The following is a 13,754-nucleotide window of genomic DNA, read 5'->3' on the forward strand; positions in this document are numbered from 1 at the left end:
CTGAACCCAGCAGGGTGGATGAGGGCTGAGAACTGCTCCTTAAACAATCTTTTCCCCCTCTTTTCTCAGTTTGGCCTGCTGTTTCCCTCAATGAGCAGGGTTTTCTTCAAATAAGCACTGGGGTCTCCCTAAGCACACTTTGTCCAGGCAGGATACCTTCAAGAAATAATAATTTTCACTTGCATTTAACAAAAATACTCCTATATGATAAATAGTGGAGCCGCTGCTTTGCACATTGTTCAAGAAAGGAGGAAGATCACAGGAAGATGAAAAGGATTACTCCCCATTACTGAGCCATGCTAAAATACTAGCAGGAAGTTTTTTGTTTGTTTTGGTTTGGTTTTTCCTTCCTACAGTCTCATTATCACTTTTCCTGGAACTGGAATAAAAATATATAACTTATTACATGTGCCTTGAGAGCCATAGAGCCTTAATCATGGAGCATGACTCAGTCGTGCATTACAAAATCAATGTACATTTAGAGTAACACACACAGAGAGTGTCTGTAGTGTCTTTTCTACTAATTTCCAAGTATTTCCAGCTTTCAGAGGCAGCCTGGGAAACAGAAAGTGGGGAAGAGAGGTCACTGTAAAGTGGAGCTGTCAGGTGTCGGGTGATATTTACCCACAGTCACTGGCAAAAAGTATCAGGGAGGGGGAATATTAAGACCTATTTTTGTATTCAGATTGAGCTTGACAAATGACAAAGTTTTTCATGGAAATCTTCACGGAGAGGAATTTGTTTGCAGGTTGCATTATCCAGAGGAAAGGCACCAAAGGAAGGTGAAATGAGAGAGTGTCTGAGAGGACAAACTGAAGAGGGATCACACATACACTGACAGCAGAGAGGCCACAAAATGCAAGAGCAGCAAGATTTTGGGAAACATGCCACTGATTTAGGTAAAATCAATAATGTACTGCAGAAACAGTACAGATTAGCTTTACCCAAGGAATATATATTTTAGGTATAAATAAGAATTATGTCTATTTAGAAGAATTCTAGAAAATAAAACAAAACCAAAACCAGGTTCTTCCACTGAAAATGCTGAAGCCTTCAAACATTCTTCTTAAAGAGACGTTTTCTCAGGCTATCACATTTTTTGAGGTGTAAACAAAATGTAGAAATCATTTCTTACTTGCATAATAGCATGCAGTTACCAAAAAGAAACAGATGCACACTTATGACATGAAACTTTTCCAGGTATCTTAAGAGCTACCCAAGCAGCTCATGTGTTTGAAGTTACAAATTTTCCTTCTCTCACTTCCCTATAACATTTAAGTTTCAGGTGCCTTGGAGCAAAAGTGGTGTATTTTATTTTTCTGCAATGCTCTTGAAAAACTTTGTTGTTACTGGTAAAAGTACCAATGTAAGTGCTGCTTTGGAAACACTATTCTGAAAAATCACATGTGAAAACTCTGAGTCTCACCATCTTTTGGATAAGAAGGTTAAAATTAAGAAGAAAACAGGAATAATTTTCCAAGGTATATAACATGTTGACATAGCACTAAATGATCATGTGACTTTAGAAAAATACTTATTGTTACCATATGCATTGGCTGAAATCAAGCAAGGGCAAAAATCCAATGCAAACTTCCAATATCCATTGGGTTTAATCACATTTTAAAAGTCCTACTGTGTATACTTTTGAGAAGTGGTTTTGCTAGTATTAAAGCTGTTTATGTGACACAGACTCTGCATGTGTCCTGAGATCCCACAATTTATGGTAGGAAATAAATGTAGAATATTATCCAGCTGATCTAATTTGATAAAGAAAGTAATTACCTTAAACAGAGCCAGAGGGAGGAAAAGGTCAGTGGAAATACAACCACACTGACAGCAAAAGTACATGGCTGTGGGATTCCCATTCCAGATGTTAACTACCAAAAGTAATTCTACTAGTTAATAGTATCAATGTCCTAGTAATACCTACATCCAAACAACCTACAATCAAAATGTATATGATTAATACTAATTACTATAATAACCAATGCATGGATATCAATTACAGTAGGATGTAAACAAGAGTCTGAGCTTTCCAAATAGCACCAACTCTGCATGATCTGTAAGCACAAGATAGATTTTTTTCCCCTGTTAGCTAACAGTTAATGCCATTGTTAAAAAAACATGAGCAACCTCCTTGTTCCTACACAGTAAAATGGAGCAAAACCACACAAAGTGATACCATTTCCTGTACTCTGAGACACACCCCAAATATTGACTTTTCCTGAAAATTAATTAAGTGAATGGTCCCATTTCTTCACCCCAAAAGCTGTGTGCAGGACTTCAAAACTCTCATTTCATTTTCCAAACAGATTTAAAAAAAGAAGTAAGTAATTTTGGTCTTAGGTGCACATTACAAGTGATGAGAGTTATTTCTCCTCCAAGCTGGACGTTGCCCTATGGAACCTCCTGCATCTTGATTATTGCTCTCAATGTGCTGGTTTTTATTTTGGAAACCCTGTGTCTATCGATTGGTAGAAGCTGCCACCTACTGGTCAATAAAAATTACTTTGCACCAGCCAAGTAAAGAATTCCATGAGTGCTGCTAACTCCACCAATACTTTGAAACAAATTCCTCCCCACCTTAAAAAAAAAAAAAATAATAAAAAGGGGAAAAAAAAAAAGGCAAGAACAAATGGTCATAAAAGATAGTTTCTACAGCAAGGTTCATTTTAATCATCCTCTCTCATCCCCAGAGAACAAGAAGGCTGTAATTGCACAAACCTGCCAATAAAATCATCCTTTTTGCCAGCATCTTTGTCCCACACGGTAATATCAATAATTCCACCTCGTTCTTCATAGAGATGAAAGTCAAACTGCTCTCTCCACTGAGGATTCAAAGTTTTTGGCACAATCTGAAAGGAGAGCAAAAAGAAAGTCATATGCCATTGTGCAGGAATACACTTTCCTGAACTGTAAACTGGGTCTTTACAGTCTGTTCAGGAAGTTTTTTCTCTTGGCAGTACAAGGATCTTAAGCAGTCAGGATTAAAAACTAGTAACTGGAAAAGACTCTTGGACAGTTCTCTAACACTTCCCTGACACAACAACAACCTCCAAAACCCTGCAACCTTCAAATCCTCCTGAACAAAGGACTTGTTCTGGGAATGGATTCATTTTTCTGCAGAATAACTGTGGCCTCCCTCGAGTGGCAGTCAGCTGTGAAGTCTGAGCCTCAAGGAAAACACAGCACCTGCAATGACAACTAGATGATGATTTTGAGTATTTAAAAAGAAACAATTTTATCATATTCTTTTTTCCCCACAGTTGCAGTAATACTGGGAGAAAGATGATACTAGGTTTTACTTTTATGGGATAATGCTATCTATTTTTTTTTTTTCTTAAATACTGTGTTTTACTTTCCTTCCTTTGCAACTCAGATGAAAGTGGTTTTCTCAAATCAGCTGGTTTACTTCTGACAAAAGTAGTAAATTCAGTGGCTTCTGACCACACTCTGCAGAAGAGAAAGCAGATTTTTCTACACTTGTGGAAAAGCAGTAGTCACATCTGTCCTGAGCAAGAATGGAAACTGCCCAGTATCTTCCCTACAAAATAATCACTACTTTCTACATCCACCAGCTCCACTGGGGTTGAAAATACAGAAAAAATCCATTAAAATGCAGAAATGCTATGAAAATGTTTAAGTCACGAAAGCATGAAATTTGTTTCCTTCTAATTTCAGATTAATGAGGCCCTGGGCTGGATTCAGAGGCCTGCAGATATGGCACTGAAATGATGCTGGCTTCTTCCTCACTTTGCCCTTTGTCTGTAAAAACCACATGGGCTGTCAGGGCCATTGAGAGAGGAAGGTCATCTGGGCCACGAGCAGCCCCACCATTCTCCAGAAAATGTTCAAGCCAATCGAGATCAGGGAAATAAAAAGTAATAGCAAGAAAGCCAAGCAAGTTGCCACAGTCATTTTCTCCCTGATCAGCCCTCTCTGTTAAAATAGTACATACAAAAAGCTTGCTGTAAGGATCCAGTGAGGAAAGTGAGAATATAAGCATGACATTGTTTGAGGGTGAGATCAGGCCAAAGATCCAAGACGTGACCAGCACTGAGCACAGCGGTGGCATCTGCTTGTCAGAATCTCTCCACATCTCTGCTCTGCCATGAACCACCCATAACAAGACATAAAAGCCAACAAATGGCATGGAAAAATCAGGTGTGCCTCCCTGCCATGCTCAGTGTTACATTTCTCCCCATCTAGTGCTATTTTTGCTTATAAGGAAATAAAAATAATTATCTAAACAAGGCTTCAGGGGCTCTGACAGCTCACTCATGCCACAACAAACCTCCATCACTGTTGAAACAGTCACTCGAGCCACAAAACATTTCTAACACAGCCACTGTGCACTGCAGTCCACAGGTAAGATTACCTTGCTCTTGTACTTCTGGTGCCCCAACCGGAACTTCACGTAAGGATCACTTAGTCCATTTGCATCCATGGCCTTAAGTTCACGACCTTGTATCAAGGTAATGCTGACTATCCCTCTCCATAGCTGAGATTTTCTGTGCAGGTCTGAGAGACGTAAGCTCTGGGTCTGAAACTTGAGGGAAATAAGAACACAGATTCAGTCAGAACATTTATTTTTTTAAAAAATCCCCTGCATTTAAATGCAGGTTTTATGTAACTACGAATGTAAACCAAGCACCTTGAGCCATTCTGAAGTTATTTGGCAGCACATATGCAAAGTAAGTTACAGAAAACTACTTGGAGAGAAACAAACCAGTGACAAATACACAGGTAATGATGCCCTGTGCTGCTTTTCCAGAAGTAAACACAGCAAATGCTACTTAAGGAAATGTTCAGGGGGGGAAAAAAAGGGCGTTTTTTTCAGCTTCACTTCTCCCTCCCTCCCTGTTAGTTAGACAGAACTAACAGCATTACAAATAAATGCAGGAATCACATGATTGAATGAACTTGAGCAAAGACTAAAATAACATAAACAGCAGTGAGAAAATGAAACTTCCATTAAAATAATATAAGGACAATATGAGATGTATGGATGAAGGAAAAATAAGTCAGTGAACTCCCGTGCACATGACAATTGCCCCAGCCTTTAAAAGGATGTGGTATTCTCAGAAACAGCAGGGAAAACTGAATGAAAACCCAACACATTAGCTTCACAGTTTCAAAACGAGATGTTGCAGAACCTATGACTGGAACTGTGTGGAAACTGGTGGCCTGTGAACCCTCAGCTGCTGTTTGTAGGGTCAAAAGAAAACTCAGATGCACCCACACCCAAACCAGGTTGGTGCTCATCAGGGACCTCCCCTGGGGCAGGGACAGACACCTGAGCCCCTTCAGATCAGCTCCTGCTTGTTCTGAGCTCTGGGGGGCACAAGGTACCTCCCAGTGGCTCCAGAACTGGGACATCATCTTTGCACACCTGAGACAGGGAGCAAGGCTGCCAAAGGCTCTCTCCCTGTTCTTCTGAAAGTGCATTCATTCAAGGTCACCTTAGCCAAAATCAGAACTCCAGAGACCTAAACAGTATTTAAACTCACAAAGCGTTCCTTCTAGGACCCAAAAAGAGCAACTCTGCCTGTACACTCAGCTGTATATACACAAAACACATGCATTTTCTTCATTGTGCAATGTAGCTTGAGCAGCCCTCCAGTGATGGGGGGTTGCATGGTTGGCTTAATCACTTCCACACCCCCACGTTAGGGGTTTTCAGTGCAAATTTGGTCTGAGTCTTCCAGGGGATAAATACAGAGGAATGGTTACACCATGCAAGTGCTCAGGAGAGGTGTTTCACTTTATTACCCAGAGGAGATTATAGAAAGTACACTGGCGTAGCATCACTGGATTATCATCTGCACTCACCAGAGAATCACTGTACATGGGGACTGGGGCCACTGGGCTTGGAGCAAATCTGAATAACATGCTTGTAGCAGTATTTCACACTTCCTATTGTCATGTATTTGTATTTCCCAATGGTTAGTCATTCCACATAGTATGGTATATTTCACTATATTTATCCAAGATTTCTCTTCCTGAAGCGAATAATTTGACTGTGGAGAAGCTTCTCAAAGTTACTGTTTCTCTGAAGGCAAAGAAAGAGCTGTGGAATAACCTGTAACTTCACCTGTGACATGAAGGAGAATCATAGAATCCTAGAATCTGCTGGGTTGGAAGGGACCCATCAGAATTACCAAGTCCAACTCCTGTCCCTTTGTAGGGCACCCAAAGAATCACCCCATGTGCCTGAGAACATCATCCAAACACTTCTTAAGCTCAGGCAAGCTTGGTGCTGGGACCACTTCCCTGGGGAGCTTGTTCTGGTGCTCAAGTAGCAGTGGGATATGAAAAAACAGAAACTCTACAAAAATCAGGGCACAAGTGGGAAATGCAGCTGCCAGTAGAGATTTCATTTACAACATGGGAACATGACTAGCCTTGATGCATTTTTTTTTTCTCAGCACAAATACCCCTTTCTTGGGGATATACAGACCATGTTGCCAAAGAATTCTCTTGTGAAGAAGCTTAGGTTTTTTTTCTTGATCATGTTTTGTATAAATTTTAGAGGAAAAGAAAGACTGAACAGTAAGTGACCAAAACTGACTCTGCCCTGAATGATGGGAGATACAGAAAGAAGATCAGAAGAAGTATGTTTAGGAACACACTTCATACTGGAAGAGAAGCAGTGGTTAGTTGAGACTTATTTCGGTAAAGAATACACAATTTGGGTGGGTTTTTTTTTAAGAACTGAGTGAGAATCAAATTGATTTCCCAGTTACTATCATGGAAAATCAGTAAGAGTCTGCTTTTACAACTCTACTGAGGTAAAGCTTAAGCACAACTGCATTGCTCTCCACTTCACTAATCACAAATGAGACAGTGAATCATTTAGAGAGTATACTTGATATAAATTCCGTACTTTCAATGGCTCTTAAAATAATTTGCTGCATTAGAGCAGCTGCCACCCTATAAAACATGCTGATTTTTTATGGCCAGTAGGGAGCTTCATCAGCTGAGGTAATTTACATACAAGGTGGCAAGGCAGGAGGATCTGAGTGACCATGTGTGGAGCCTAAACTGACAGCTGGGTCAGCCCAGAGATCACAAGAGCCAGGTAGAAACCCTGAGGACAAGGAGGTTTTGCTGGGGAAGGACCTTTTGGGGCAGAACCAGGTCTCCCAGCCAGTGATGGCTGTGCAGAGCCCAGCAACATGTTCACCAATGGTGAATGAGCAGTCCACATCTCAACCTGCTGTCAGAAAAGCATCTAGCTGGTAAGAATCAGATGGTGGGGGCTGGCTGTGGCTGTCTCTTCCTCAAGGTAGGGAATATGGACCATGGTAGTGCTCTCTTCTCCATGGAAGGGCAAAAGGGAGACAGAGTCAGGGTACAGCAGGCTGGAGCTAAAGCTATTGAAGCTCAATGGTATGAGCCTCAACAGAGCCACTCGCTGGGTCCTGCACTTGGGTCACAGCAACCCCAGGCAGTGCTGTGGGTCTGGGGAAGGGTGGCTGGAAAGTGCCAAGCAGAGAGTGAGCTGGGGTTGTGCTTGGCAGGTGGCTGAACAGGAGCCAGGGTGTGCCCAGGTGGCCAAGAAGGCCAATGGCATCCTGGCCTGTGTTAGAAATAGTTAGAAATCACCAGGGAGGTGATTGTGCCCCTGTGCTGGGCACTGGTGACACCACACCTTGAGCACTGTGCCCAGTTTTGGGCAGCTCAACACAAGGACATTGAGGTGCTGGAGTGTGTCCAGAGAAGGTAGTGAAGGGCCTGGAGAACAAGGCTTATGAGGAGCAGCTGAGGGAACTGGGACTGTTTAGTCTGAAGAAAAGGAGGCTGAGGGGAGAGACCTCATTGTCTTCTGCAACTGCCTGGGAGGAGGTTGTAAAGAGGTAAGGGCTGGTCTCTTCTCACAAGGAACTGGTGATAGAACAAGAGGGAATGGCCTCAAGTTGCACCAGGGGAGGTTTAGATTGTCATGGGGGCTCCATCCCTGGAGGTGTCCAAGGTCAGGTTGGATGGGGCTTGGAGCAGCCTGGAATGGTAGGAGGTGTCCCTGCCCATGCAGGGGTGGGACTGGATGATCTTGAAGGTCCCTTCCAACTCCAAACATTCTGTGATTCTGTGGACATTTGGAAGAACGTTTCACTGAAAGGGTTGTCAGACATTGGAACAGGCTGCCCAAGGAGGTGGTTGAGTCACCACCCAGGATGTGTTTCAGAGTTGTCTTGATGTGGCACTTGGGGATACGACTCAGTGCTGGACTTGGGAGATGAGGGTTGATGGTTGGACTCGATGATCTTAAAGGTCTTTTCCAACCTAAGCGAGTCTATGATTCTACTGAGATGTCCTTGATGTGAAAGGCACAGGATATGTGGTCTCTCCAGCAAGAGTAACTTTATCATGTTTCTAAGAAAGACTCAACAGCATCTGAACAGACATCTGCAACACACCTTCCTTCCAGTTAAAGTCATCCTTACCCTCAGAAATTAGAGATACAGTAATAATCCCTAATGCCACATAGTGTTTCTGGCAGGAAGTAAAATAAATAAATATCAATGTTTAGATTTCAAGTAAAATTTGATGAAAAGCTAACAGATAAAAAAAAAAAAAAAAAAAAAAAAAAAAAAAAAAAAAAAAGGGGGAAATCTGTTTGATTTCACATGGTAGAGTTCTTTATGAAGTTAATTTCACAGTGTGAGACAGGCACATAATTTCTAGGCACATTTTTAGGTATTCAAGCAAACTCTGTCATCTAGTCAGTTATAAAGTCAGAAGGGAGACTGTGAGAGAGGAAGATAAAGAAATGACCACAGATCTTTCCAAGTTCCTCCTATGACACAGAATTTCTCAATACTAATTCTTCGATAACTTATTTCCCTCAGAAAGCAGGTAAAGCATTTTACATTCTGGCTTCACTCTTCTGCCACAAACAGACAAGAAACATGAAGAAGCTGCACAGCTTCTAATTTCTTTGGGAAGTGGTGGAGAGTTACATGTTTCATCATGTTCCATCTGAAACTGGCCACATTGCCACAATCTGGAAAGAAGCAAGGTCGACATCTCTACAACTAATTGTCATTAACATAGAACTATTGTTCATATTATTGTGCATTTATAAGGAAGCATGGAGACTGCCCCCTGCCATGTTCTAAACCAAAAGTAAAAGGAATAAAAAATATTTAAAAAATGAAACTTTCTTTTCCCAAAAGGAAATTAGACTCTTGATGAGACTTTTTAGACTTTTTCATGTCAAAGCTGCCTGTGTCCTGCAAAGGCATCTCTATCCAAATAATTACTTTGGTTTGGAACCTTTAAATTAAATACCAGTCATGAAAGTAATGAAAGAAAGCAGGAAAGTATGATTCTCTTCTTGACTGCTGGATAGAGTGCAGAAGGCTGAGTGAAGCAAAGCCAGGATTTTAAATGACTGCTGCAAACTCAAGAAAACAGAATTCTTCTCTCTAGATTTCTTGGATGCTTGCATGGCTTGGATGAAAAGATTTAAAATAATGATTAATACAGCTGCCATTTCTACATCTCTTTTCCACTCGATGAAAAAATCAAGGAAGTCATACTTTAAAAAGGGATAGACAAGGCACTGCCACATGGATTCATGATGCTTTTCCCCTTTTAGAAACTACACAAATCATAGTGCCTTGCAGAAGTCATCAGCATGTAGACACTGAACTACAAAAATGCCTTCAAGGGGATCATGACAATTCCTTTCTAGTGTTAGGGTGGTGAGACAATGCAACTTTTATAAATGGACTACTAGTGATAATTACTGCAATATTAAAGAACATTTACGTGAGCTTATTATCAACTAGATTTGCATTTCAGGGTATTTTAATTCTTGGTGAACCTAAATCTAAATTTATGTGGTTGAGAAATATACACTTCTCTGTACCCTGTGTGTTTTCAATATGACTGCCACGTTAAAGTTGGTTTAGGATATTCCCTTTTAACAACTCACTATTGTGGCTGTAGCAGCAATCTTGTAGTGACACTGCAATATTTGTAGTAAGAACAGGTAATTCTGCCGCATTGTGTGGATTTCTGTGGTTTGCTACATTAAACAACTGTGCATTCTGCTTAAAGGCACTTGCACAGGTGTAATATAATGAAGACTGAGACCCTATTAAGCATGCTCAATTATTTGCTTTTTTTGTGGGAAAATGGAATATTTATACAAGACAACCCTGTCTGTGTCCCCAGGAGCTGTCAGAGAGGCTGCACCAGTGCAACCTTAACCTGAACCCTTGTCCCCCTCCCACCAACCTCACCTGGAAATTGAGGCTACAACACGTGAAGGTCAACAGGTCCCCAGGATGACCAGTGTCACCACGGTCTCAACACTGAGTGTGACACACAGAAGGACAGTGCCCACTGAGACTTGATGGAAACTCCTTGTGCTCTCGGAATTGCAAGACTGATCCCCAAAAGCCCCCATGGAAATGCTGCTCTGCTGTTCCGACTGGGAACCACATCAGCTGCTACCACTCAGATGGGAGCAATGCAAATACAAGCCTCACCAAATATTTGCATAATTTTTATAATCAGATGTCTAACAGGGAGCTGTATCTATTCTGACATTTTTTTACTTCTTTTCCATTATTTAGTAGCTTTCCATCAAGCACCATTTAGAGCTGATAAACTGACACCTAGAACCCTATGGCTTACAAAGGCCAAGTATTTTCTCATTTATAAGATTCTTCTCCAAAAGCCCAAACCAAATAATTCTTCTACCTTCTACCCTGAAATTCCACAGTTTTGGTTGAAAGTGGCTTGTTGAAAGATTGAACGGATTGCAAATTTCTTCAATTAAGAAATATCATACAACTCTATGCAGAATTCTCCTAGTCTTTGGAACTCTTAGACCATGACTTGTTATTCTCAGTTTTAGTGCCTACTCAAGAGGCATCTCATTCCAGTGGATAAGCATTTGCTTCCATTTAAAAACAGAATAAAAGGGCTTCATAAGGCTTGTGATATCAGGAAAAGACAAATCTTGAATCACACAAACTAAATACTTTCAGTTGGGCATAACAGAACCAGTTAACAAGGCCTTAGCTTTTGGTATTTCAGTTTCTGCAACTGAAACACACACATTTTTTAAAAGCTCCCAAAATAATTTTTAAAAAGTCATTAGTTGGTTCATTTTTATTTAAATGTTCATGAATTTGTTTTTCCTTTTAAAAGTATATGCAGAAATTTCCAATGCTGAATTAAAGCAAAAATTGCTATCTAAATGCAAATTAAAAATTACTTCAATTCACTTGCCTTAGGCAGTAAATACACTCTTTTATTCACCATTTGCAATTATTCACAAGTTGCTCCTCAGTTATGTCTTTGGGATGATAGTATGTTTTTATTCTTAGTTCCTACATAACCTGTTGCAGCCCAGATGAATTTATCTTCATTTCTGGGAAGAATGGACCTTTGGTTCTAGTTGATCCAAGTCACATTGGAACAGCTCATCACTTATTAATTACATAAATTAGAAGTATTATTACATTTGAGTGCATTCTAAAACTCCCAGTTCAAAACTTACCAGTGATAACAGGAAACAGAAAAGAAGGTATAAGAGAAGGTGACACCTCATCTTCTCCTGCAGATTTTACTGACTTGTTAGAACATAGCAGATAATTATTGGATACCTTTTTCCTTACTGTGTTTGGCCAAAGATGCCAAACCATTTGTTCCTCTGTTTATCCTTAAATTAAAACATTCAAAAGGTTTTTCTGGTGTCATTTGTTGTTGTTGTGTTTTGTTTCCTTTTAATCTGCCACTAATGTAGGAAGTCTAATGTGGGGTTTGATCATATTTTAACTCAGTTTAATTGTAATTCTTCCATGAAGGTCAAAAGGAGAAGAGCAGACCCTTATTCAGATTATTTGAGCATCCTGAAACTATCCCCTACATTAATTTTTTATATATATATATTTCAATGGGCTATTTTTTTCAGACTCACTCTAAAATGTGTATATAAATTGTGCCCAAATCATGGTGATAAAACATGTCCATCTGTGTTGTGGGAAGAGATAAGCCTAATTTGCACCAAGGGACATATTGTTAGACACTAGGAAAAAAAAAACAGCCTTTAATGGAAATGATAGTTAAGCACTGGAACCAGTTCTCTAGGGAGGTTGTAGAATATCCATCACTGCAGATTTTTAAGGACAGATTAAACAAACATGTGTCAGACACAGTTTAGCTCTCACTGTTCTCACTGCAGGGTGGGAAGACAACTTTTCAGGCTGTAATACCTATTTTCTGTCTTATTTGCACCTACCTTGCACACAGGCCTATTTTTAAATATCCCAGATACTTGAAATCCTGGAGAGTCAGGATCAGTCCACACCTGCCCTGCCATTCACCTTGTCTTCCAGAAACATTCCTCTTACCTTCCCAAATTCCTTGTCTCCTGCTTTTTTTTCCCATCTCTCCCACTCAGCACAGCCAGGATAAATCTTCCAAAGCAAGCTGTGTGTGCTTTACCCTGCAAGCAAATAGCACCAACCTGCACCCACCACCTCACGCTTTCCTGAAGGAACCTCCTGAAATCATACAGCAAATTCTACAGAAATAGAGGGAACAGGTGATTTTTCATAGAATATTCACTGGTATCTTCAGATTATTAGCAGAAAAGTCTGCCTGCTCAAAATAAAATGCTCAAAAAAGTTCAATTTTTTTTAATATAAAAACTGTTTAATATTTTCTGGGGGACCATTTGCAATGACATTTACCAGAAGGAGGTGAAGACCATAAAATCCCTGATATTTTTCAGTAAAACCACAAGTTAACCAAAAACCGAACCAAACCAAAAAAACCCAACCAAACCATGCAGGCTGTTCTCTTTACCATTTCCAAATATAATCAAGGGAAAGGTTTTATTTTGGCTGGAAAATACATTAGTCTATATGTTTGTTAAATGACTACTGATTCATAATTACAGCCTAGTTGACCCCAAGTTTAGTATTTATGCTTTTGATTTTAAAGTTAAACGCCCTTTGCCTTAAAAGTCTTAGATGCAGAAAGGTTTTATCTTTTTAAAATTCTGGTAATAAAGACATGGCAAAAGTAATGACATTTCATCATTGGAAACCAAGAGAACAATGAGGAAGCAATTCCTTAAAAATACCTTTTTTTATTTCAGAAGAAATAATACTGCTTTTAAACACTGTGCTTCTCTCTGTTGTAAGAGTTAGGCTCAACAGTGCTTAAGAAAATGTTAAGCTTTTCTTTTGCTATTATTTTTGACAGCACTGCACTAAACACCACAGAAGTGATAACAATATGCACGTTTCTAACTCAATTTTATGCCGCCAACATTTTAATAGGCTGCCTTCCCACTCCCTTTCCCCAGCTATTCATTAGGCCCTCTGTGCTGCAGAGGTTCAGCAAGAGTCAGAAGTGTTTCTTTTTTTTTGTTTTCCTTGTTTTCATCATGAGAGATAAAAAGGAGAAAACCACCCTTCCCAATTCACCTGCCCTGGCTCACGCTGGAAATAGCAACGGATCTCCTGCACCTCAAGGATTCTGTGGTGCAAATCACCTCAGCAATTAGCACCCTTCTTCTCACCATCAGAGCGGTGCTGACTACTAGGAATAAATTACCTCTTCTTGCCAGTTTGGGCTTTTCTGTGCTCCTTTTATACCTAGAGCACAAAAACTGTTTCACCAGGTTAGATCTGGTATCCAGGAGGTTTAGAAAGCAAGAGAGAAGCAGGAAGTTTGTTTCCTTCAGTCCAAAGAAGGAGCTCACCATAAAAGTCTGCAACTTC

At 40.1% G+C, this 13,754-nt stretch overlaps 1 protein-coding gene across 1 annotated transcript in view; it reads right to left on the reverse strand.

Moving 5' to 3' along the window:
• MCTP1 (multiple C2 domains, transmembrane 1) overlaps positions 1–13,754 on the reverse strand; it is a 163,626-nt gene that overhangs the window by 123,335 nt on the left and 26,537 nt on the right. Inside the window, exons 5-6 of the mRNA XM_009993781.1 lie at positions 4,379–4,549; positions 2,725–2,855 (exon numbers count right to left, since the gene is read on the reverse strand). Of these exons, the coding sequence (XP_009992083.1) occupies positions 2,725–2,855; positions 4,379–4,549 (302 nt within the window). The remainder of the gene's footprint in view (positions 1–2,724; positions 2,856–4,378; positions 4,550–13,754) is intronic.

This window comes from Chaetura pelagica, unplaced genomic scaffold, assembly GCF_000747805.2.
Source record: "Chaetura pelagica isolate M959 unplaced genomic scaffold, ChaPel_1.0 scaffold423, whole genome shotgun sequence".
In the NCBI taxonomy this organism is placed as follows: Eukaryota; Metazoa; Chordata; class Aves; order Apodiformes; family Apodidae; genus Chaetura; species Chaetura pelagica.